Source organism: Leucopleurus acutus (assembly GCF_964270905.1).
Source record: "Leucopleurus acutus genome assembly, chromosome: 8".
NCBI classification, from domain to species: Eukaryota; Metazoa; Chordata; class Mammalia; order Artiodactyla; family Delphinidae; genus Leucopleurus; species Leucopleurus acutus.
In genome coordinates, this window is record NC_139151.1 from 49,772,310 (window position 1) to 49,798,271 (window position 25,962).

At 42.1% G+C, this 25,962-nt stretch overlaps 1 protein-coding gene across 2 annotated transcripts in view; it reads left to right on the plus strand.

Moving 5' to 3' along the window:
- RAB30 (RAB30, member RAS oncogene family) overlaps positions 1–25,962 on the plus strand; it is a 78,789-nt gene that overhangs the window by 38,880 nt on the left and 13,947 nt on the right. Inside the window, exon 2 of one of the 2 annotated variants that reach the window (XM_082844933.1) lies at positions 24,982–25,082. In XM_082844933.1, coding sequence (XP_082701059.1) covers positions 24,990–25,082 — 93 coding nt within the window. In that variant the 5' untranslated portion in view covers positions 24,982–24,989. Of the gene's footprint in view, positions 1–24,814; positions 25,083–25,962 lie in introns of those variants that run through there. The other variant, XM_082844932.1, reaches the window with a different exon arrangement.

The following is a 25,962-nucleotide window of genomic DNA, read 5'->3' on the forward strand; positions in this document are numbered from 1 at the left end:
GGGGCTCTAACTTCTTTTCAGGCAGCTTTCACTGTGGTCTCTATATAAGCATCCTATACGCCTGCTCTAGGGATACCTCGTACCGCCAGTCCTGGGCCTGGTAAAGATTCTGTGGTTTAAATCAGCCAAATTCTCAGCTTTCCTTGCATCTGGTTTAGGATTCAGATTTCTTGAGTCTGCTAAGTCTGTTAACTACTTATTCATCTGTTTCCCAGGCTTCCCAAATTTGACACCATCATCTCTCCTGTCTCCCTGGCCTGAACGGTTTTGTTATTAAGAAAAAAAGCAGGGGTCAGTGAAATTAGATGCATCTGTTCAGTGTGCCCCCTTCTCAGGAAGATTGGCTGCTTTTTTGTCTTTCAGTTTTGCTATGTCCATCCCTATTCTCATCAAACCTAGAACCCTCTTTTATTTATTTACAGATGATTGATTTATTTGCCTGGAAAACTCCTGTCCGATCTTCTGAGGAGTAAGAGGAATGTCCTTGTTTTAACACGCCTCTCTTCTGACCTTATGCCCAGGCAAAGTTAAGGAGTCCCTGCATTTATGCCTTGCTGGCATTTTGTCCTCACCTCTGATTCTAACACTGTTTGCCTGAGCTCCGTGTGCTGCATTGCAGTTGGTTTTTACCTATCTTCCTTGTTGGTCGGGGAGGCAGGACTTGTGCCTAGGACTATATCTTGTTTTTCTCTGTACCATGAGCACAGTAAAGCTTGTACTGTACCTTGCTTCCAGTAAACATTTGTTAACCGCCAGACTGGGTAATTGAGCACCATGCTTCCAGGGTGGGGACAGGCAAGCAGACAATGCCCCTTTTCTTCTTGCCTCTCACAGGTCATGACTGTGATAAATATTAAGGAGCAAAACATACCTTGTCGTCTTGTTGTTATGCAACATTGTGCCCTTCGCTTTCAAGTCTGGTGTTTTTTTACCCAGTCAGCAGGTTGGAAAGGGTGGGAGGGTGGCTGTAAGGGTGTAAACATCCTACCAAAGAAGGAATGGACTCACTCAGAAGAGGGCTCGTTTTCCCTCCCTTGATTGAAAGGCTTGTAGTCTATACTCTGCCTCTCACTAGAGAAGGGAGGGAATTCATTCTGTCTCAGCTACTCACTCAGCCCTGCAGGGTCTTCTTCCTTTTGGACATGATGCCAGGAGAATTTTTTAAATTGCTGATGATGTTGTTAAAGAAATATGGTGTTAAGATATTATTTTGGAGAGGTCCTGTTAAGATGCAAATGTATAACTTTGAAAGGGTACCATTTAACCTGTTGCTTAACGTATGATCCTCAAGATGCTATAGATATCTTCCAGGGGGGAAAGAAATGGAGAACTAGTGGCCGAACAAATATGGGATGCTACGTTAAGCAAAGTTAAATAGGGTCCCTTCCAGACCTCCCAGAGCCTCGCTGCTGTGTATTGTGAATCTCCTAGAGGGGTATGCAGTATGCAGCATTTCCTAAGTTTAGTTTACTTTTCATCTGAGGGGCCAAGAGCATTTTAGTAACGTGTTTTGTGGAACACATATAACTCTAGAAACAGCCCCTCAACTTAAGTTTATCCTTTGAGGTCCACTTGAAATGCCACTTCCTCCAAAGCCTTCCCATCTTCCCCTAGAGATATCTAAACTTTTCCTTCTTTGAATTGCCCGGGCTTCATTTGTCTAATTGTCTCCCTACCTCTTCTCTACCCCCTAGTAGGTCATAAATTCCTTGTACATGTTGTAACGATTTCACTGCATCTGGGACATTGTCTTGCACGGAGGTACTCGAGGTGGTTGCAGTACTGCTTTAGTGCCTTAACTGAGTAATCCTCAGAGTTCAAAGGGCACTGTCAGGGGTAGGAACCAGGGCTATGGACCAAGGAGAGGGCTCACAGCGAAGGCACAGGGCCAGTGTAAGAACCTGGGCATGAAGGACAGAAAAAGAGAAAAATCTGGAGATGCTGAGAATATAAATCAAATGTACTGAAGGCCAGTTGTGTGCCTGACACCCTGCAGTAAACTTTGAATATTTAAACTTAATCCTGACCTTTCAAGTAGGTGAAATTCTTTCTGTTTCCTAGATGCAGAAATGGAGCATCAAAAAGGTGAAGCAGAAGTCAGTGCCTGTGCTGGGGATACAAAGATGAATAAAGCCCAGTCCTTTTCCCCAAGGAACCCTTGTTTTATGGAGTAGGTGGGCCTGTAAATAAATAACTATAAACAGTGGGGTAACTACAGAGATTAAGCTGTGGTCAGGGTCATGTGGGAGAACCAAATGGGAGAACCTAACCTGTGTATGTGGGGAAAGGGTGGAAGCTGACAAATCCAGGAAGGCTCCCAGGAGGAGAGCTATGCCTGAGCAAGGTGGATTAAGAGTGCAGGGACAGCAGGGACCAAAAAAACAAAAGCATGGGGGTGAGAAATATCATGAGGAATTCATTGTTACTAGAGTACAGGATGTGAGGTAGGTGAGAAATAAGGCTGGAGAGGTTGATAGGATGTAATAAACAGGTTGAAGAGTTTGGGACTTGATTTTGAAAACCATGGGAAGCCATCATAGGGTTTTTAGCAGAAGAGTGGGCTGTCCAGCACATTTTGGATACCTACCCAGGTGGTGGGTGGTAGGTAATAAATAGTATTCCTGTTTTCTAGGTGGGGGAACTGAGGCTCAGAAAGTGACTTGCCCAAGATCACTCAGTGTATCAGACGTGGAACAGAGCCACAATTTCAACTCAATCTGGATCTTTCCTCTCAAAGTAACAGTGGCCAACAATTGCATGGAATTTCCTACTGAAAAGTATTCTCATTCTGATATTTGACTCAGAGAATAGTTTTAAGACTTAACGTGATCAAGGAGTTCGAGTCTTTTGAGCATGAGCCACCCGTTCTCCTTGCTTGGACCTTGCAGTAAACCTTTCTCTGTTCCCCTCCCCACCAAAAAACAAAAACAAAAAAAAAGGCTTAATGTGAGCAATAGCTAAATTTACATGGTACTAGTACTTAGTGCTATAAAGTTTCAGAGAGGGAGAAATCAGGGAGGACGTCATGGGGGAGATGGCATGTATGTTGCCCTGAAGGTAGAAGTAAACTAGAACAGATAGTGAGAAACCAGGTGAGAGAAAGATGGGGTTGAAGGGGTGGTGCCGTGCCCATGTGGTAGAGCAGGAGTGGGCATGGGAAACAGATGACAAGAGGCCACTTCCTGGCACAGCCATAGTCACTTGCTTCCTGAGGTCGCTATGTAAATAGGAAAGAAACAAAACGATCATATAATGATTTCCGTCTTCACTTTGCTGAATATAAATACACAACTAACCTTCTAAAAGTATTTTTAACTACCTTATTACAGTCACTAGAGAGTTTATTCCCTGCAGTGTTCCCCCTTACTCTGCTCTGTGATTTATCTCAGTGTCCCCTTCCCGTCCTCAAACCCACTCTTTACATTAAAGGGCAGTGTTGGAGGGTTCTGCCTCTAGTAGGACTACAGCTAGATGTGCACTCATGAATGACATTTGAGTGAAGATGCAATAATAGAATTCTGTATGATGAACAGAGCTTGGTTACATACAAGAAGCGGTGTGTTTGTGTTAGCTCTCCCAGGTTCTCTTAAGATCCCTTCTAACTCTGTTCTGATTATCTTCAGAGCCTGGAGTTGTGATCTTTTGCAAATGCTACTCTATTAGATTACAGTCATTGGTGTGGTGGAAAAAGGATGCATGTATGAGTCAAAACAGACCTGGATTAGTATCCCATCTCCCTGCCTACCATTTCTTTTGCCTTGGGCACATTATTAACTGGGTTAAGACCAAGTCTTGTAGATCCTTGATCTTCTAATTATGCCCCCTCTCTCTCTGCCATCATGAAATTTACCCTCATCACAGGATAATTCTCAATAGCAAATAAGCATTCTCTAGTATTTCTTACCTGAAAACAATCCCCCCCAAAACAATCCAAAATGTTTTCTAATTTTGTCTCTCAAATGTTATAAAATAAATTCATTATTTAATTTAAAACTCTGTTGACCTTATACCCACCCTCTAGCTATCTTCTAGTTTCTTTGTTCCCTTTCTCAGTAAAACCTAAAAGTTGTCCATTGTTTTGGCGTTGACTGCTTCCCCTGACTCTAATCTCTTCTCATCTCATCGTTCCACAGGGACTATTCCTGTCTGTGTCTGCCAGTGACCTTGATGTTGCCAAGTCGAAGGCCACTGCTTTGTTTTAGTCTTACTTATTCTCTCAGCAGCATGTGACAAAGTAGATCTCTGTTTTCTTTGACACTCTACTTTCCTGGGTCTCTTCCTAGCACTCTTGTCTCTTCTTAAGTCTCCTTCTGTCCTCAGCCTCTAAATGGAGATGTGCCCCATGTTCTGAAATGGCCCCCTTCTCTTCTCTATTTATTCACCCTCCACAGATGTCCTCTTCTAATCCAATGGCTTTCCCTAACATCCATTTGCTAATGACCCCCAAATCTGTAGCTTCATCCTCAAACTTCTTCTGGAACTCCAGATTCATGTCCAGGTAGATCTCTAAGAGACATTGCAAATTTAACGTGGCCGGAAGAGAACTCTTGATTTAGTCTCTACCCTAAACTTGTTCTTCTTTCAATCTTCCCCACCTCAGTAAGTGGTGCTAGTATTCCCCTCAAGTGCTCAAGCCAAAACGTCTAGGCATTACTTTTGATTTCTTTCTTTCTTCACCATCATCATCCAATCCTTCAGCAAGTTCTGTCTTCTCTATCTTCAGAAACATTCCCAAATTTATCTCCTTCCCTCCATCTTCATTACCAGCACCCTAGTCCAAGCCACATCATCTCTCACCTAGACTACTTGCAGTAACCTCCTAACTAGTTGCCCTGCTTCAACCGGTATCTATACTGCAATACCGTCCATTGCAGGGACCAGAGAAATCTTTGAAAAATGTTAATTGGTTTATGTCACATTCCTAACCACCCCTCTCCCTCCAGGTGGCCTCCTGTTGCACTCAGAATGAAGTCTAAACTCCTTGTCCTGGCTGACCAAGCTCTATGTGACCTGCCGCATGTCAGTCTCAGCCCTCTTCTCCTTGACCATGCACCCAGCCTCATTGTTCTATTTTTGGCTCCTTGCACATGCCAAGTCCATTCTTGTTTTAGCGCACTTTGCATAGTTATTCCTTCAGCCTAAAATGCTCTTCCAGTCTTCATGTGCTTGTCCTTTTCTTATTCAAATCTCATCTTAAATAGAGTTGCCTCAGAGAGGCTTTCTGTGACAACTCACTCTAAAATTGCTCTCTGGGTACACTCTGTCCCTTCCTTTACTTTTTTTTTTTTTAACATCTTTATTGGAGTATAATTGCTTTACAATGTGTTAGTTTCTGCTTTACAACAAAATGAATCAGTTATATATATACATATGTTCCTAATAGCGCTTGCTACTATCAGGAATTTTCCTTGTTTATTTATGTATGTGCTCATTTCCACATTCATTCATTGCTCTCTCTTCTGCCTAGCTAGAATGTATACTCTATGAAGGTGTGTGGCGGGGCAACTTGTCTGCCTGTTCATCACTGTATCCTCTGCTCGTGGGTCAGTGACTTGCACATAGTACGTGCTCACTACAAGTGTATGGAATGAGTGAATATGTTTATCTCATCTGTAGAATGCAGAGGCTAATACTTATGTCTCAGAGTTGTTGAGGACTTGCGTTATCAAATTTGATAATGCGTCTAAAGTGAACAGTTCTGTGTCTGGCACCTTCTGCTTAATAAATAGAAACTATATTATTTTTAAAGTATCTAGCTCATTATAGACATTGAGCAAAGATTAATTCTCTCTTTTTCTTGTAGTCTGGGTCCCCTGCAATATTTTATATTGAAATAACCTGCACTCTGAACAAGGTTAAAAAATACTTCCCAATCAGCTTTTTTTTTTTCCTAAAGAAAAGGTTTAAAAAGTGCTGTTCAATGACTAGTCAACATCAGTAAGTTTAGAACCATTATTAATGTCACTTCTCCCTCCCCCTCTTCCAGTACACACAGAGACACTTCATTATAACAAGGTTTGACTTTCCCCTGGGAAATTATCATTTTCTTTTCTTTGGTTATATGATCTTTGCCAATTAACTCTCCTTAGGATCAAAGTGTTTTGGGGTTTGCTTTCCTCATCCTTGTGTTTAGGTTCTCTGAAAAGTATTCCTAGCTTTTGCATGTTCTGATCAATATTTCTTTTGCATTTATATTTATTCAGGATCTACTGAGTGCCAGGCAATGGGGATACAGATAGGAATTCATAAGGGCCTCTGTCCTTTAGGTCTAGTGGGGGAAGCAGGATACCTAAACCAATGAGGATAATGAAGTATCTATGAAGAGAGTCTCCACAGAACACAGTGGAGGCGTAAAGGAGAGAGCGGCTAATTCACATGGGGGGAGGGGAGGAAGGTTCCAGAGCTATGTGGTTCCTTGCCAGCAACAAGGAGAGAATGACCCCATGTGAGTAAAGTTGTGGATGAACCTGCCTTGGGGGCCACACTCTGGGAGCTGGGCATGGCTATGTGATCATCGTGGTGATGGTAACTCAAAGGTCACGAGAAATGAAGCCAGAGATATGAGCAGGGGCTGGGTCATGGGTGGCTCTGTATGCCCTACTAGGGAATTTGAACTTTCTCCAACAGTGACAATAATAAGAGCAACACCTAAGATTTATTGGGTCCTTCCTGTATGCCAGGCTCTCTTCTTTGTGCTTTGTTGTATTAATTATTTTCAGCCATACAGTAACCCTATGAGGTAGGTACAGTTATAATCCCTATTTACAAATAAAGAAATGTAGGCACCAAGAGGATAGGGAACTTGCCCAAGGTCACCCAACTCATGAAGGGCAGAGGCAGGACTCAGACTCAGGCAGTTTGGCTCCTACGTTCGCCCTCTTCACCAGGGTCCTGTCCTTCCTCTCACAGAGGGCTTGTGTAGGCAGCCGGGAGCCCTGAGGAGACTGAAGTGTGGGAGTGACATGGTCAGATTAGTTCTTTGGAAATGTAGTGGAGTCACACTGCACCTTGTCCAGGGGTTAGTGTCTAAAAGCCTCTAAAGCAAAGAATGCAGCGTGACATTTTTCCTTGAAGTGGGGAGTATCTGAGTGAGGTTTGTTATGTTAGCGGTGGCATCTCATTGTCTCAATCAGCCCAGCAGCTTTCCCCCAACCTTGCAACAGAAGGCAGAGGCTTTGCTAGATACGCATGTAAGAGATGAATCGTCAGTTTGTATTGAGGGACCCTGTTTTGTTTTGTTTTTTTTTAACATCTTTATTGGAGTATAATTGCTTTACAATAGTGTGTTAGTTTATGCTTTATAACAAAGTGAATCAGCCATACATATACATATACCCCCATATCCCCTCCCTCTTGAGCCTCCCTCGCACCCTCCCTATCCCACCCCTCTAGGTGGTCACAAAGCACCGAGCTGAACTCCCTGTGCTATGCAGCTGCTTCCCACTAGTTATTGGTTTTACATTTGGTAGTGTATATATGTCCATGCCACTCTCTCACTTCGTCCCAGCTTACCCTTCCCCCTCCCCATATCCTCAAGTCCATTCTCTATGTCTGCGTCTTTATTCCTGTCCTGCCCCTAGGTTCATCAGAACCATTTTTTTTTTTAGATTCCATATATATGTGTTAGCATACGGTATTTGCTTTTCCAGACTTACTTCACTCTGTATGACAGACTCTAGGTCCATCCACCTCACTACGAATAACTCAATTTTGTTTCTTTTTATGGCTGAGTAATATTCCATTGTATATATGTGCCACATCTTCTTTATCAATTCACCTGTCGGTGGACACTTAGGTTGCTTCCATGTCCTGGCTATTGTAAATAGTGCTGCAATGAACATTGTGGTACATGTCTTTTTTTAAAATCTTACAATTAAAAACTCTATTTTACCATGAATTTGGTTGAACTATGGATCAAATTTTACTGAGTATGTATAGATTGAGCCATTTCTAGAATTTTTTTTTGAATTTTAGTTATTTATTTTATACAGCAGGTTCTTATTACTTATCTATTTTATACATAGTAGTGTATATACATCAATACCAATCTCCCAATTCATACCCCCCCCCACCGCAACCCCACTTTCCCCCCTTGGTGTCCATACATTTGGTCTCTACATCTGTGTCTCTTTTTTCTGCCTTGCAAACCAGTTCATCTATACCATTTTTGTAGATTCCATATATATGTGTTAATATACGATATTTGTTTTTCTCTTTCTGACTTACTTCACTCTGTATAACAGTCTCTAGGTCCATCCACATCTCTACAAATGACCCAATTTTGTTCCTTTTTATGGCTGAGTAATATTCCATTGTGTATAGGTACCACATCTTCTTTATACATTTGTCTGTTGATGGGCATTTAGGTTGCTTCTATGACCTGGCTATTGTAAATAGTGCTACAATGAACATTGGGGTGCATGTATCTTTTTGACTTATGGTTTTCTCAGGGTATATGCCAGTAGTGGGATTGCTGGGTCATATGGTAGTTCTATTTTTAGTTTTTTAAGGAACCTCCATACTGTTCTCCATAGTGGCTATATCAATTTACATTCCCAGCAACAGTGCAAGAGGTTCCCTTTTCTCCACACCCTCTCCAGCATTTATTGTTTGTAGTTTTTTTGATGATGGCCATTCTGACCGGTGTGAGGTGATATCTCATTGTGGTTTTGATTTGCATTTCTGTTAATGATTAGTGATGCTGAGCATCCTTTCATGTGTTTGTTGGCAATCTGTATCTCTTCTTTGGAGAAATGTCTATTTAGGTCTTCCATCCATTTTGGGATTGGGTTGTTTGTTTTATTGATATGGAGCTGCATGAGCGGCTTGTATATTTTGGAGATTAGTCCTTTGTCAGTTGTTTGAAAAGCCCCAAAGTGTCACACTCCTGCAGAAACCGAGCCCCTCCGTGACGACAGCATACTCAGCCTCCCCTCCCTCTCTCCAGGGACCACATTCAATGGGCAGCAGAGCCCAGGCATTGCTTACATAGTGATTTTCCCTGTTGCTGTTTCTCTCGCTGGAGGGGTCCATGCTGGCTTGGATATCAGTAGGTATCAAGGAGGTTAAGTATTCTGGGTCAGCTGACCAATTGGATTTGATTTCTTCAAGCTTTTTCTGATCTGAAAACTTAGTCCATTGTCATATCTATTATCTTTTCCAAGTCTGAGAAAATTCCTTCTAATTTCCAATGATGTCAGCTTTAGTAGCACAGCATTCTCCATGCTCCCCACTTATGGTTACTGATACTGGCCTGCGAGTCTTCCGCAGGTGTTAGGAACTTTGATCATTCCATCTGTTCTGTCACAATGGTGTGATATTGCTGTTTTTTGCTTACAGTCAGACATTGTATGAGGTCATTTCTCTTGATAGTATTTCAAAAAACCCGTCGCTGTATGTTGCTACAGGTCTTATGTTACGTTCTCCAGTTTTTAAAAATTGAAATGATTTTGTGACTACTTTAAAGAAAATGTTGTCATGATTCCAGTGATCAAAACCAAACCAAACCATCTAGTGCACAGGAAAAAGAGACAGGGAAGAACACATCAAAATGCTGGCAGTGATTGTGTTCCTTTTGGTAATTCATTTTCCCTTTTTCTACGTTCTCTACATTTTAAAAAAATGTGTCTGTGGTACATGCAAAATGTTAAAAGCTTGTTTAAAAAGCTGGTGTGGGGGGGGAATGAAAGTTAAAAAACAAAAAGCTCCCTGTGATCTCATAATCCAAACACAGTATATGTTCTTGCTTTTGAAATGCCCTTGTTCACATACATGCTTATTTTTTATAGCTGCAGTTCTGACAAATGCAGCTTTGTGTCTTCTTTTAATTTTACAGCCTATTTTCAACATTATTTCATATTTCTACATAGTTTTCATAACTGGCATGATTATGGCTGCCCTGCATTCCATGGTGTTGATGTTCCATACAGAACTATCCCAAGTTGGACATTTGGATTGTTTCCAGTTCTTTTAGATAAGATGTAATGAGAATTTTTGATCATGTTGCTTTTTGAGTTTGTTCAGTTCTTTTCTTAAAGTGAATTCCCAGTAGTGAGCTCTGGGCATGGAAGGTTTGAACTCTCTTATGGATTTTGGTCTGTACCAAGGAAGATGCTGCTTTCTAGAAGAGCCAGTTGAAAATGTGGATGGTCACTAGCTGAGTTTGTGTGTACCTGTCTCCTGTTTCACTCACCAGTATTGAGTCCATGTATTTTAATAAAGTGTATTGTTTCTAAAGGAGTCATGTTTATTGATGAAAATTTAGAAAAGATATAAATATATAAAGAAGAAAATCTATAATCCCACCACCTAGACTAAGCATTTTTAAAATGTATTTTCTAACTGAAAGCATTTCCACTAAGATCAGGAACAAGACAAGGATGTCCACTCTCGCCACTGTTATTCAACATTGTTTTGGAAGTCCTAGCCATGGCAATCAGAGAAGAAAAAGAAATAAAAAGAATACAAATTGGAAAAGAAGAAATAAAACTGTCACTGTTTGCAGATGATATGATACTGTACATAGAAAATCCCAAAGATGCCATCAGAAAACTACTAGAACTAATCAATGAATTTGGTAAGGTTGCAGGATACAAAATGTACAGAAATCTCTGGCATTCCTATACACTAACAACAAAAAGAGAAATTAAGGAAACAATCCCATTACCGTTGCAACAAAAAGAATAAAATACCTAGGAATAAACCTGCCTAAGGAGGTGAAAGACTTGTACTCAGAAGACTATAAAACACTGATTAAAGAAATTAAAGATGACATAAACAGCTGGAGAAATATACCATGTTCTTGGATTGGAAGAATTAATATTGAAAATGACTGTACTACCCAAAGCAATCTACAGATTCAATGCAATCCCTATCAAACTATCAATGGCATTCTTCACAGAATTAAAACAAAAAATTTTACAATTTGTATGGAAACACAAAAGACCCCAAATAGCCAAAGAAATCTTGAGAAAGTAAAACGGAGCTGGAGGAATCAGGCTCCCCAACTTCAAACTATACTACAAAGCTACAGTAATCAAGACAGTATGGTACTGGCACAAAAACAGAAATATACATTAATGGTACAGGATAGAAAACCCAGAGATAAACCATGCATATATAGTCACCTAATTTATGACAAAGGAGGTAAGAACATACAATGGAGAAAAGACAGCCTCTTCAATAAGTGGTGCTGGGAAAACTGGACAGCTACATGTAAAAGAATGAAATTAGAACACTCCCTAACACCATACACAAAAATAAACTCAAAATGGATTAAAGACCTAAGTGTAAGGCCAGACACTATAAAACTCTTAGAGGAAAACATAGGAAAAACACTCTTTGACATAAACCACAGCAAGATCTTTTTTGACCCACTTCCTAGAGTAATGAAAATAAAAACAAAAATAAACAAATGAGACCTAATTAAACTTAAAAGTTTTTGCACAGCAAAGGAAACCATAAACAAGATGAAAAGGCAACCCTCAGAATGGGAGAAAATATTTGCAAATGAAACAATGGACAAGGATTAATCTCCAAAATATACAAACACCTCATGGGGTGCAATATCAAAAAACCAAACAACCCAATTAAAAAATGGGCAGAAGGCCTAAATAGACATTTCACCAAAGAAGACATACAGATGGCCAAGAGGCACATGAAAAGAGGCTCAACATCACTAACTATTAGAGAAATGCAAATCAAAACTACAATGAGGTATTACCTCATATGGGTCAGAATGGCCATTGTCAAAAAAAAAATCTAGAAACAATAAATGCTGGAGATCAATGGAACAGGATAGAAAGCTCAGAGATAAGCCCACGCACATATGGTCACCTTATTTTTGATAAAGGAGGCAAGAATATACAATGGAGAAAAGACAGCCTCTTCAATAAGTGGTGCTGGGACAACTGGACAGCTATGTGTAAAAGAATGAAATTAGAACACTCCCTAACACCAAACACAAAAATAAACTCAAAATGGATTAAAGACCTAAGTGTAAGGCCAGACACTATAAAACTCCTAGAGGAAAACATAGGCAGAACACTCTATGGCATAAATCACAGCAAGATCCTTTTTTGACCCACCTCCTAGAGAAATGGAAATAAAAACAAAAATAAACAAATGGGACCTAGTGAAACTTAAAAGCTTTTGCACAGCAAAGGAAACCATAAACAAGATGAAAAGATAACCCTCAGAATGGAAGAAAATATTTGCAAACGAAGCAACTGACAAAGAATTAATTTCCAAAATTTATAAGCAGCTCAATATCAAAAAAACAAACAACCCAATCCAAAAATGGGCAGAAGACCTAAACAGACATTTCTCCAAAGAAGATATACAGATTACCCACAAACACATGATAGAATGCTCAACATCACGAATCATTAGAGAAATGCAAATCAAAACTACAATGAGGTATCACCTCACACCAGTCAGAATGGCCATCATCAAAAAATCTACAAACAATAAATGCTGGAGAGGGTGTGGAGAAAAGGGAACCCTCTTGCACTGTTGGTGGGAATGTAAATTGATACAGCCACTATGGAGAACAGTATGGAGGTTCCTTAAAAAACTAAAAATAGAACTACCATATGACCCAGTAATCCCACTACTGGGCATATACCCTGAGAAAACCATAATTCAAAAAGAGTCATGTACTACAATGTTCATTGCAGCTCTATTTACAATAGCCAGGACGTGGAAGCAACCTAAGTGTCCATTGACAGATGAATGGATAAAGAAGATGTGGCACATATATACAATGGAATATTACTCAGCCATAAAAAGAAACAAAATTGAGTTATTCGTAGTGAGGTGGATGGACCTAGAGTCTGTCATACAGAGTGAAGTAAGTCAGAAAGAGAAAAACAAATACTGTATGCTAACACATATATATGGAATCTAAAAAAAAAAAAAAAAAGGTCATGAAGAACCTAGGGGCAGGAGGGGAATAAAGATGCAGACCTACTAGAGAATGGACTTGAGGACACAGGGAGGGGGAAGGGTAAGCTGGGAAGAAGTGAGAGAGTGGTATGTACATATATACACTACCAAATGTAAAACCGATAACTAGTGGGAAGCAGCCACACAGCACAGGGAAATCATCTCCGTGCTTTGTGGCCACCTAGAGGGGTGGGATAGGGAGGGTGGGAGGGAGGCTCAAGAGGGAGGGGATATGGGGGTATATGTATGCATATGGCTGGTTCACTTTGTTGTACAACAGAACCTAACACAGTATTGTGAAGCAATTATACTCCAATAAAGATCTATTAAAAACTGTATTTTCTTCCAAGTATATATTTCATAGTGTTATATCATGTTGCTCAGTAAAAGTGTAACCATTTCTCCATTGTTGGATACAGGCTTTACTCGATCCATTTTGGGGGTCTATTCTAAGTAATACTGGAATGAACTTTCTATGTGTGCTACTGTGAATGAACCTTTGTGCACATCTTGGAATCATTCCTTAGGAAAATTCCCAGAAGCAAAATTGCTAGATCAAAGAGTGTGGATGTTGTTAAGGCTTTTGATAAATATTGAAAACTTGTTAGGAAAGTTGTGCCACTTTATACTTCACCTGCTTAGACGTCACTGGCTGGGTGAGAGGTGGCAAGGGCCTGAGCCAGGTTGGTGTGGTAGAGACAAAGGTAGTGCAGAGAGGGGTATTCAAGATACATTTCTGACAGCACATCTGCAGGCCTTGGCAACAAATGGCTTATGGCAGGCTGTGTGCTTGCGCGTGTACGTGTGTGTTGGGGGACCAGGCTGGGGGAGAATTTCTACCCCATCTTCCAGATAGGATTTGCCAGGATGCAGATAAGATAATTTACAGGACAGCACCTAGCAAACTTGAGGTGCTCTATAGATGTAAAAGCTTATTGATAGTAACTATGAAATCACACCCAAAAGGCTGTTTCAAGGATGAAATGGGCTGGTGTGTATTAAGCCTCTAAGCTCTAGGCAAATAGTCATTCTCCTGTGACCTGGCACAATCTTGGGAGATAAACTTGGGAGAATTGCTACATTTTATCCTCATCCGTTTGAGTCATAGAGCACGTGGACACTTGCTTTCCTTTTCCTTTGTCTCCTGCTTCCAGTGAGGAGGGAATCAGCTTAAACAGCTGAGGGTAGGGTCCAGCCTGGAGTGACAGGGAAGGAGATACCTCCATGCTTGGTCTGCCTTGGGTCCCTAAGGCAGAGGGAAGTGCTTGGGGCTGCAGCCATGACCTCTGGTCTCCTGGCTGGGCCACATTGTGCGCTTACCCTGGGGGAGGAGCCTAAAGATGCTGATAATGAGGCCCTTCCGGTGCAGCCAAACAGGCGCAGGAAAGCTTCTGCAGAGGAAAGATTAGACACAATCCCCGATTTAGAGAACACGATGGCGGGGGTGGGGGGTGGGGGACAAACCTCCCCCCCCTCCCCGGAGCTCTTTGTGGGTGGTATTGTTTATTGTTGGAGGAGAACAATAGAGGGAGCCTGGCCTGGGCTTGTGCAGAAGCTGGAAACAGCAAGTTGGGTCTGGGGAAGCCTTTTTTAGATCAGTGCAACAAACATGTTTTGCAGACTGAGGCTCCCAATCTTGGAAAGGGATTAATGAGTGGGAAGGGTATCTTCCTTTTCCCCTGGAAATCAAGGTGCCAATACTACCAAGTGCATCCAAGGCTCTTGGTCAAGCACCTGCCCCCAGGTGCCTGGGGAGTGAACTGAATGGGGGCCCAAGTGGGTCCTCAGCAGTGGCCCTCCCTCCTCCTCTCACTTATATGTGGGAAAACACATTTGGGCTCAGGGCAGTGACACCTTCTCACTGTGGAAGGTGAAAGAGCATTGTTTACTTAGACAAGATCATTTGGAAGTGTGCTTTGGTTAAAGTTCTGATGAAATGCTGTTTCTTGGATTACTTTTCATTTTTCTTCTTTGTCCGGTATCCCAAATCCATTTTGTATTTCGAGGAAATAGGAAAATATAAAAGACAATATGTACAAAGAAGAAGGTAAAATATTTTATTGTCTTGGTTTTGAAAATAATATTGTGGAGATCTCAGGCCTACTTTATTTACTTATTTTTTTTGCATGTCTTAAAAACTATTCCCAAGGGCTGCTTTTTTTTTTCCTTTTTCCTCTCTTCGAGATTCCTTTTATTGGGTGTAATATCCCTCCCAATGCAAGCAAGCCAAGGGCTGCTTTTGACCTGCCTCGCATCCACGTGTCCATGCCAGCTTCCATTGGTGGTTAGGCCCGTGGCCTCGCCCAGTAGGGATTTATATTTGCAGACTTTATTTGTCCTGGCGGCAGCTCTGATTTAGAGTCAGGGGACCCACGTGTCTCTTCTGACTCTGTTGCTTGCATGCTGAGTGGCCTGAGGCGAGTCACTCTCCTACTTTCAAATGCCATTTCTGTGAAATGGGGAGAAAAGGACAGGCTTCTCCTGCTTCCTCGGGAAGATTCTGTGTCAGGGTACAGTGAGAGTAATTTCTGAGTGGTAATACCTGATTTACATGGGCGAGAGTTTTGTTTTTATTAGTGACACAAATAGACTATTTTTCTGTCCATTGGATTTGGCTGTCATACGATGGGTATTTGGTTTTAAGGGAAGTTGATGTGAAAGAATGAGCCTACCATGTCGAGTCTTGCTGCTCTGAGACATGTTTTAATATATACCATGAACTAGAAAAAGCAACTGCAGAACTTGGGTGGAACATTCCTTCCTGAATCTGTGTCACAGGAAGGGGTGCAGCAGGGCAGACAAAGAGAAAAACAAATAGAGACGGAGCACCCCAAACAGATATTTTTAAAAGGGCCCCTTTCTCTATATTAGGACAACTACCTTGCCTTTTTATTTATTTATTTATTTTTATTATTATTATTATTTTTTCGGTACGCGGGCCTCTCACTGTTATGGCCTCTCCCGTTGCGGAGCACAGGCTCCGGACGCGCAGGCTCAGCGGCCTTGGCTCACGGGCCCAGCCGCTCTGCAACATGTGGGATGTTCCCGGACCGGGGCACGAACCCGTGTCCCCTGCATCGGCAGGTGGACTCTCAACCACTGCGCCACCAGGGAAGCCCTACCTTGCCTTTTAAGCACTATTGTAGACTGAATGAAAGGGCAGAGTCTATTAAGAGTTAGAGGTTGTCTTCTTTCCCAGAAAGAGCTACATACTACAGCCTCTCCAGAAGCAAACACTGTTGCTAGTTTTCTTTTGTAATTTTCGGAGATATTTTATGCATATGCAGATAAATAATTATATGCCCCTCTTTTCATACTATACACACCATTCTCCACCTTGCTTCTTTCACTTACTGTATCTTACAGATATCCATAGTGGGCTGCGTGGTTTTCACCATCTGTACAACTATTTTCCTGCTGATGGATTTAGGCTGATTTCTTATTTGCTATTACAAACATTGTTGTAATGAATATCCTACTCCATGTGTTTTCGCACATGTGTATCAGAATAAGTGTAGGACAGATTCCTAGGAGTGAAATTGCTGGGTCGGAGGGGTTATAATAGTCCTTTTAGTTTTAACTCAGTATTGCCCTCCATAGAAGTTGCATTGATTTGCCTCCCACCAGCAGTATTCAATGCCCCATTTCTCTACACTCTGTCCAATACAGAGTGAATGTTGCCAATCTGATATGAAAAATGGCCTCTGATTACAAATTGATTATAGTTTTCATTATAAATTATTATTTATAATTATAAATCATTTAGTTTGAATTTACTCAACTATATGAGTGAGGCTGATCTTTTCTTTTTTTTAAATGTAAGTACCATTTTAATTTCCTTCTTGTAAACTATCTGCTCATGTCCTTTGCCCTATTTTTCTATTGGGTTATTCATTATTTCTTATTGATTTGTAGGAACTCTTTATGCATTTAAGGAAATTAGCCCTTAGTTATATGCATTTCAGGTATTTTAGTCAGTTTATCTTTTACTCTTTTGCAATGCAGAATTTTAAAAAAATTAGTCAAATGGGTCACTATCTTTATTTTATGGCTTTGATTTTGAGCAATTCTTAGAAAGCCTGCCCCACTTTAAGATTTATATATTTATGTATATCCTGCTTTCTTCTAGCACTTTCATGTTTTCGTTTTTAAAAATCCAAATCTTTAATCCATATGGAATTTATTTTAGTATAACGCTCACAGAGTTCCAACTTAATTTTGTCACAGAAAAACTTGGATTTTGAATCCTGATACTTTTACTCATTAGCTGTGTAATTTTGAACAAATAGGTTAAATTCTCTGAACCTCAGTTTCCTTATCTATATATAAGAATAATAAGCCTACCTAGAAGGAGGAGATATGGGGATATATGTATATGTATAGCTGATTCACTTTGTTATAAAGCAGAAACTAACACACCACTGTAAAGCAATTATACTCCAATAAAGATGTTAAAAATTAGCCTACCTAATGAGGTTGTTGAAAAAGTTAAATAAGATTATATATGGAAACAGCACAGTTCCTGGCACATAGTAAGTGTTCAAATCATGTTCCAAATACCCAGGAACCTGGGAAAACAGTGTGTTCATGCAACGGGGAGAAGTTCTAGGTGCGTAGGATACAGAGGTCACCTTGCAACTCACCAGTGTGTGACTAAGGATGAATCACGTCATCACCTAAACCCTTGGTTTCCTCACCTGCCTAATGAATGATAAGAACCAGTTCTTGTTGGCAGGTCCAGATTAGATCATGTCTGTGAAAGCATTTGGTAAACTGTAAAGGGCCCTATGAAAATGCTGGGGATTATGGCCTGATGAATGAGGAGCAGCCATGGCACAGGTGGGTGTTTGCCATCCCTGGCCAAGAAGAATAATTAACTTACAGTAACTTGAAATTAGCAGCTGATGTAAAGCAAGTGAGCTGCAGCAGTTGATTAAAGTAATGTTTAGTAATTGCCTTCTAGTAATTAAGCAATAATGAGCTTCCTGAGACAGCACCTTGTTAGAGCAAAAGACAGATCAAACAGTTCCAATTCATCCTATACTTCTTGAACACAGCCAGTGGAGTATGCAGACACGAGTATCTTGTTGAAGCATGGTCCTTGTCTTTAAGGACAGACAGTAGGAGCAATAGATGTGTAGGGCACGGCCCCCTCCACCAGACAGAGCACGTGTGGATATGTACTTGGAGGAAGGTCCACAGTGCCCTGGGATTGTCCAGGAGGGAGAGACTCACTTGCTCAGCCCTGTGTGCCAGTCTGAACCCAGTCCCTGGAGTCTGGCCCAGATTCTGAAGAACCCCAGCTCAGTAATGCTTTCTTCAAATGTTACTTGCTGCCCTTTTTTATTCCTTGTTTGGTTGTTTTTGATGTTTCTAATGTCCTGCCCATCTTCCTCCACAGCTGGGGTTGTGCTTAGGGCCTCTGTTTCTACTAGACCTGATGAGTCAAATTTTCCCTGGGTAGGAGTTGCTAGATAAAATATAGAATGCCCAGAGACTTCCCTGGAAGTCCAGTGGTTAAGACTCCACGCTCCCAATGCAGGGGACCCGGGGTCGATTCCTAGTTGGGGAACTAAGATCCCACATACTGCAACTAAGCCCACAAGCGACAACTACTGAGCCCGCGTGCCGCAACTAGAGGAGCCCGCGTGCCGCAACTAGAGAAGCCCGTGTGCCGCAATGAAGACCCAGCTCAGCCTAAAAAAGTATGTCATAGGAAGTATTTGGGTCATACTTATATACTAAAAAATTATTCATAGGTCCCATGTAATATTTGGAGCAAACATATTAAAATTTATTTGTTTGCTATCTGAAATTGAAATTTAGCTAGGTCTCCTCTTCCTTCCTTCTTCCCTCCCTCCCTCTAGCAACCCTACCTGGGTAGCCCTGATTTCAAATGCTATAAAATAGCATTTGACACTAATGTTTCGTGGAGGCTTAGCAGCAAGGGATGTTAAAAGGTATTAATATAAGAAAAGATTTTTCAGCTAAAGTCATGTTTGGTAAATCCTGGATTAAACAGTTAGCCAGTTTTCTTCATTGTGGAAATTTTCAAAACCTTTTAAATCTCCAACATTGGGTTATAGTATTTAGTATTTCTCAGTTATGTCACTATCTTCCCCCTCCCCCTTCCTGAGTTTTTAGGGTCATAGGAGCAAGTGTTGAGTGAAGGCTGATGGGCATTCTGGGTGTCCATTCTTTTTGTAGACCGTGAGTTCTGATTCTGGGTTTTGGGAAAATAGCACTCTGTAGAAAACAAAAAAACTTCTTGTAATATTATGATTGTTTTTGTTTAAAAAATCCATAAATGAAAAAATGCATAGATGTGAGAATATATATATTAAAAAAGTTAGAAGGATGTATGCCAAAATATTAACTGTACTTACCCCCAGGTGGGGTGTGGGTAGGGAAAAAGATTTCCCCCAGGTGATTTTCTTTCCTTTTTGTTTGGCTATGTGCTCTGCAATCAGTGTATGTGACTCTTGTCAGAGGGTTGAGGGAAAAAATTTTTTTTGATTATTATATTTTTTAAAACATTTGATTATTATACATTTGATTATGAATCACTTTTCCATATATTACCTGATTTGCCTCTCAAGCAACTCAGTGGTGTAGGTTCTGATACTATCCCGATTTTAGGGATGAGGAAACTTTACATGGCTCTCTGGCAGACCCAGTTCTCATACTGCCTCTTTGGGTTAGAGAAGGGGCAGCACACGCTGTCCTGGGGGAGGGGCTGTCCTGGGGAGGGGCTGTCCTAGGAGGGGCCCTGGCGCCTGTTCACCCACCCCTTCCATTTATAGACCAAGGTTGAGACCTTGAAAGAGAAAAGGACCTGCGTGAGACACACGGTTTTTGAACGAGGACAAGTCCCCCGAGTATCATTTTCTTGGGCAGGGGCTGGGGGTCAGAAGCCAGGGCAGGGATCTGGCCCTGTGTTCACCAGAAGCCTTGACTTTATCTGTTACCCTGAGCCCAAAAGGGCAAGGGGAAAAAATGTTCTGATGTACAGTAGTGAATACAGTTTGTTTTGTTTTTTAAAAAGGTCACTTTGATAAATGGTTTATGTTGCCAAAATCACATTGCTTAGAATTTTTTTCTTTTAAGCTTTTCATAGTACATCTTGCTTCCTTATCCTTTTTAAACTCATTTTTTCCTTTTCTTCATCTCTTTTTCCTTTTTTGAATCTTCTGTACATATCCATTTATTTAGAGCTATTGTGGTGATGATATTTGAGGTTTCGCTTGTTTATCTGAGTAGTGTTCCTGTTTATATTCCCTGTGCCGATACTTGGTTACAGGGACAAATGGTGACTGAATTGTGGATGTGGTTTTCAAGGAAAAGTCTGGGTCCAGCTCCTAAAAGAGACCTGGGCTTGGAGGGCATCATGAGGAGCTGTGCTTGTATGACCTAGAATCAGTGTGTGGTCCTTTCAATGTGGGTGCGTTGCTCCTAGACCAGGGAGGTTCCAGAACACTGCAGCTCCAAGGGACCTCAGGGCACATTCAACTGACCCTGCAGCCCTCATGACAGTTACAGCAACGCTGTCAGCCACGAGGCAGGGGGCCGCAGCATCCTATTTCAGTAGGAGCAGGGCTCTGGAGTCAGATGGATCTGTCTTTGGGTCCTGGTCCTAAGACTAACTAGCTGCATGACTTTAGGATAAACTCTTTGTGCCTGTTTCCTCTGCTATGATTAGGGATGGCAATCATAGTACCCTACCTCATACGGTTGTTGTGAGGATTAGATGAGTGAATACATGTAGAATAGCTGGCACATAATAAACATTGAATTAAGTGTCAGCTATTATTAACAATAATAGAATATACAGTTCTTAGAATTGTGCTTGGCCAGTAGCATATCTTGTGACATGTCTGCTCCCCAGAAAAGGTGCAACTTTTGTTTTCAGTTTTAGGGCTGCGTGTAACTAACTGCTACTGAGTGGGATCCCCCTCCTTGGATGCTGTCTCATCACTTGGTGATTGGTGATGCCTGAGCTGTTACATTACTTCCCAAACAGAAAGGCTTCCTCAGAGCATAGTTTCCAGAGATTCTTGTGAGCTTTTCATCCAGCAATGTGTTTTCTATTAGAAACAGAACAGTAACCACAGCCAGTAACCTGGAGTTTACAGTCCAGCCTTAGCCACAGGCAGCCTGCATTTCTAAAGAGACCAGACACTTTTTCTCCCAGAAGTTTATTTAAAAAAACATTTAACAGAGCATTAAAATAATTTCTTATAGAGAGGAGAAGGGCCTTCACTTTTTTTTTTTTTTTTTTGCGGTACGCGGGCCTCTCACTGTCGTGGCCTCTCCCGTTGCAGAGCACAGGCTCCGGACGCGCAGGCTCAGCAGCCATGGCTCACGGGCCCAGCTGCTCCGCGGCATGTGGGATCTTCCCGGCCCGGGGCACGAACCCGTGTCCCCTGAATCGGCAGGTGGACTCTCAACCACTGCGCCACCAGGGAAGCCCGGGCCTTCACTTTTAGTCTGTGGCTTGCTCCAGGTGGTCTCTACCCGAGACTTGACTATGAACGTGACTCTGGCCACGTAACTCTTTGCCTTCCTTCTCTGAAGGTGCATAATTTGGGCACTGTTGACCTTCTCTTAGGAGCCCTGTTTCTCAGGTCTTTGTTTTTGGACATTCTTCTCTCGATTCTCTGCTTTGTTTCTTTGACCTCTGCCAAAGATGGAGAAATAAATGTGTTGCAAACAATCTAAGCACAGAAAAAGAACGTGGCCCAGTACTGTGTTCTCTTTTTGTTGACTTAGGAAGCAGTGAGTTGTGGTCCGCATATGAGCCACAGAGCCTCACATCTTCCTGCTCTCCTTGCACCTAGCCCTGAGATATATTTCCTTTTCACTTTTAACAGCTTTATTGAGTTTTAATCCCTGCATTTTTAGCCAGAGTCTGACCTTGGTTCTTATTTAAACTGCTACAGTGTGGTAGAAAGAGTTCTGGATTTGAAGCCAGAGGGGAAGAGAAAAAGGAAATCACATTTATTGAGTCTTACCCTTCATCATTCCATTTCTTCAGATCTTTCTTAAGATGCTATTATAAGCCAGGCATTCTGAAAGGCGCCGTAGGGCAGTGCTTCAGGGATGTGGGAGCTGGACCCAGGCTATCTGGGTTTGAATTTCACTTCCATCAGTGAAGGGGGACCCACCGTTAAGTAGGACCTTAATGACTTCTTATTTAACTTCTCCTGTGCCTCAGTCTCCCCATCTGTCAAGTTAGAATGCTAATAGTGTCTACCTGATAGGAGTGTTGTGAGGATCAATGAGTTAATAATAAAGAATGAGGTGATGATGATGATGACGGTGACAATGGTGATGATAGGGAGGGGCTGGGGTCAGGGCTCAATCAGACAGAGACTTCACTGCTCTCATGCTGCTCACAGCTGTGTGTGCGCGTGCACGTGCATGCTGAGGGATGAACTTGGAGTGTGAGACAGATATAAATAATTAAGTACAGTAAAACTTGGTGAGTTACTATAGGGCAGGGGAGGGGACCGTGGGAGCATATGGCAGTGAGGCTTCTTTTGATGGCATGTATACCTTCTGAACTTGAAGTCTGGCTGTTAGCTTTATGACTTTGGGTGACCCTCAATTTACTCACCTGCAAAACAGGTAACATAAAATACCAGCCTCATAAACTTGTAAAAACAAATGGAAATAGACATAAAGTGCCAAGTATAGTGCCTGGCATATAGTGAGTTCAGTGACCGTTTATGGACCCAGATTCTTTTTTTTTTTTTTAAAGAAGATGTTAGGGGTAGGAGTTTATTAATTTATTTATTTTTGCTGTGTTGGGTCTTCGTTTCTGTGCGAGGGCTATCTCTAGTTGTGGCAAGTGGGGGGCCACTCTTCATTGCGGTGCGCGGGCCTCTCACTGTCTCGGCCTCTCTTGTTGCGGAGCACAGGCTCCAGACGCGCAGGCTCAGTAGTTGTGGCTCACAGGCCTAGTTGCTCCGCGGCATGTGGGATCCTCCCAGACCAGGGCTTGAACCCGTGTCCCCTGCATTGGCAGGCAGATTCTCAACCACTGCGCCACCAGGGAAGCCCTGGATCCAGATTCTTGACAGAGAGATATTTTTCCTTCACAGTCCCGGTGAACAGAGACAGAACCCCCTGGGCTGCCACCTGCACGTTGGCTTGGCCGTCAGTCATCTTTCCAAGGATCATTGGAATCCACATAGAAACCACCTTTGCACACAGGGAATCTACTCCTCTGGCTCCTTCACAAGTCTCAGTGCAGTGGACTCCCCTTCCGTCCTTCCACCCTGCAACCCTCAGCCCTTTGAGCTTCAGCTGGCTGGTGGGAGTGACCCCGGGCTGCTCTAGCCTCCCAGGCACCCTTACCATCTTGGGCTCGCTGATCATCCTTTTCCTCTTCCTCCAGAGTCCCTTGGGCTTGTTCTGCCTTCACCTTATGAAATGAGGTTTTTTCTGGTTTTCTCAATTTTATTTAACTTTGTTATTGTTTTTTTAAAATTTATTTATTTAATTTATTTATTTTTGGCTATGTTGAGTCCTTGTTGCTGCCTGCAGGCTTTACTCTCTAGTTGCGGCGAGTGGGGGCTACTCTTCGTTGTAGTGTAACGGGCTTCTTATTGCGGTGGCTTCTCTTGTTGCAGAGCACGGGCTCCAGGCGCGCGGGCTTCAGTAGTTGTGGCACATGGGCTCAGTAGTTGTGGCTTGCAGGCTTTAGAGCGCAGGCTCAGTAGTTGTGGTGCACCGGCTTAGTTGCTTCGCGGCACGTGGGATCTTCCTGAACCAGGGCCGGAACCCATGTCCCCTGCATTGACAGGAAGATTCTTAACTACTGCGCAACCAGGGAAGCCCTGCTATTGTTTTCTAACTTTTCTCATGTTGGTTTCAAGGGCAGAGACTGTCTCATCTCTGTATTTCCTATGGTGACTAGCACAGTGCTGTAGTAGGTACTCAATAGACAATAATTGTTTTTACCCGGGTAGGGCTTTGTGGTTAACCAAGGCTCTTTTGTATAGTTTTTTTTTTTTTTCTTTCAAATCTGCACCACAGTCCTCTGAAGTAGACAGAGCAGGTAGTATTCTTTTTAGCACAATTAAGAAACTAAGGCCTACACTTCAGCCATAGGTCCATTGATTATTTAATTCTACAGAGAAGATATTTACTGAGTGTAACTCTATCCCATGGGCTAGGAAAATAGAGCTGAAAGACATCATCCCTTCCCTCAAGGATGAGGCAGATGTTTGAACAAATAATTGTATGAAGTTTCAGGACAGAGGAACAATGAATGTGTTTATTGGGGGAAGATCAGCGAAAAATTGAGAGAGAAAGAGATGCTTGCATTGGTCCTTAAAGGGTTGACTTCACAACACAGAAAGGGTGGGCGGGAGGGCATCCCAGATAGAGGAAATGCCATGTACACAGCCTATGGGAATGAAAAGACCAGCACCTTGGGAGATACTGCAGCATCAGCAAGGCTGGCAGGAAGTGTATAGCAACGGGGTGGTGATAGAAGGGAAGATGGCGGTAACTCCCACTGGTAAGACCCCAAGACCCCCAGGGCTTGCAGGAGACTGGAAGCTTCCTCCCTTTGTCCAGTCTCCCAGTTTCTAGCCCTTCCTCCCAGAGGCACTCACAGCATGTACATAAACCACCTTTCAGCTTTGGATGGGCTCCCCTTTGCTCTGCTTCCTTGCACCCCCAGCTTGTCTGCACAGAGATTTGCAATCTCCTTTTGATGCTAAAAGAAAACATCTTATCACATGAGAGACCTGCGACCTGACTGCTTGGAAGAATAAAGTTTACCAGGTGAAATGACCTCTGTGTCATTTGCTCTTTGTGGTGTGAGGTGACTGGGAAGGAATAAAGTCCGTCTGTGACCAAACACCTGTGTTCCTCTCTCGCTGGCAGGGTCACCAGAGGGGAGTGTTAAATTGCTCCTCAAATGAGTCAGCCCTGCTGTTCCCGAGGAGACGGGCTGGTGCAGCTTGAGCTCTGTGGGCAAGTCTGACCAGGCCCATCTCACTCGTGCCTGTGTTTGCCTTGCAGCTGTGTAAATGAGTATGGAAGATTATGATTTCCTGTTTAAAATTGTTTTAATCGGCAATGCTGGTGTGGGGAAGACGTGCCTAGTCCGACGGTTCACTCAGGTAAGAAGTCTGAAGTCTGGGGTCGGGTTTTTCCATCTGGCCTTCGGGGTTAGGGGATCCTGACAGGATGGGTGAGTGGTACCTACGCCAGCCTCTTGGCTGCCAATGCTTAACGAGCCCTTTGCAAGTGTACCAGCTCCATAGCCTAGTCTGGAGGGTTTTTTTTCGACATTTAAAAATTTTCATCTTATTTGAAGTCTCAGCAACGGTGAACATGACCATTATTTTCTCTGTGAAATATCCTTTGCTCTTTCTTTTCTTTTGACTTTTTAAAAACATTGAAGTATAGTTGATGTACAGTATTATATTATAGGTGTACAACATAGTGATTCACCATTTTTAAAGGTTAGACTCCATTTATAGTTATTATAAGATGTTGGCTGGATTCCCAGTGTTGTATAATATATCCTCACAGCTTATTTATTTTATACGTAAGAGTTCGTATAGACTAGAGTTTCTGAACCATTTCCAGGGAGCACGGCTCAGTGGGTCTCCACCAGCCCTCCCACGCCTCTCATGGCTTCTTTTAGTAAAAGGGGTGAGTGATTTTGCTTTCAGTCCGCAGTATCAAAAATAGCTTATCAGATTAAAAAAAAAAAAGATTACTCGTTAATAATAATCCAAAGGTGGAAACAAATGAATCTGGATGTCAAGTTAAACCTAAATGTTAACTTTTTAAAAACTCAAATTCAAATTAAACCCCTCAAGCTCCCTGCTGATGCCCTCTCAGTTCTTCCCAGAAAGCTGATCAAATCGTTTTGGTTTAGAACCAAATATGCTGATTTTTATAATCTATTCCACGGGAATGAAATGAGAACAGTGAAGGACTATTTGAACTAAATTAAATGTTCCCTCTGGGTTGAGTCCTTATCATTTGTTC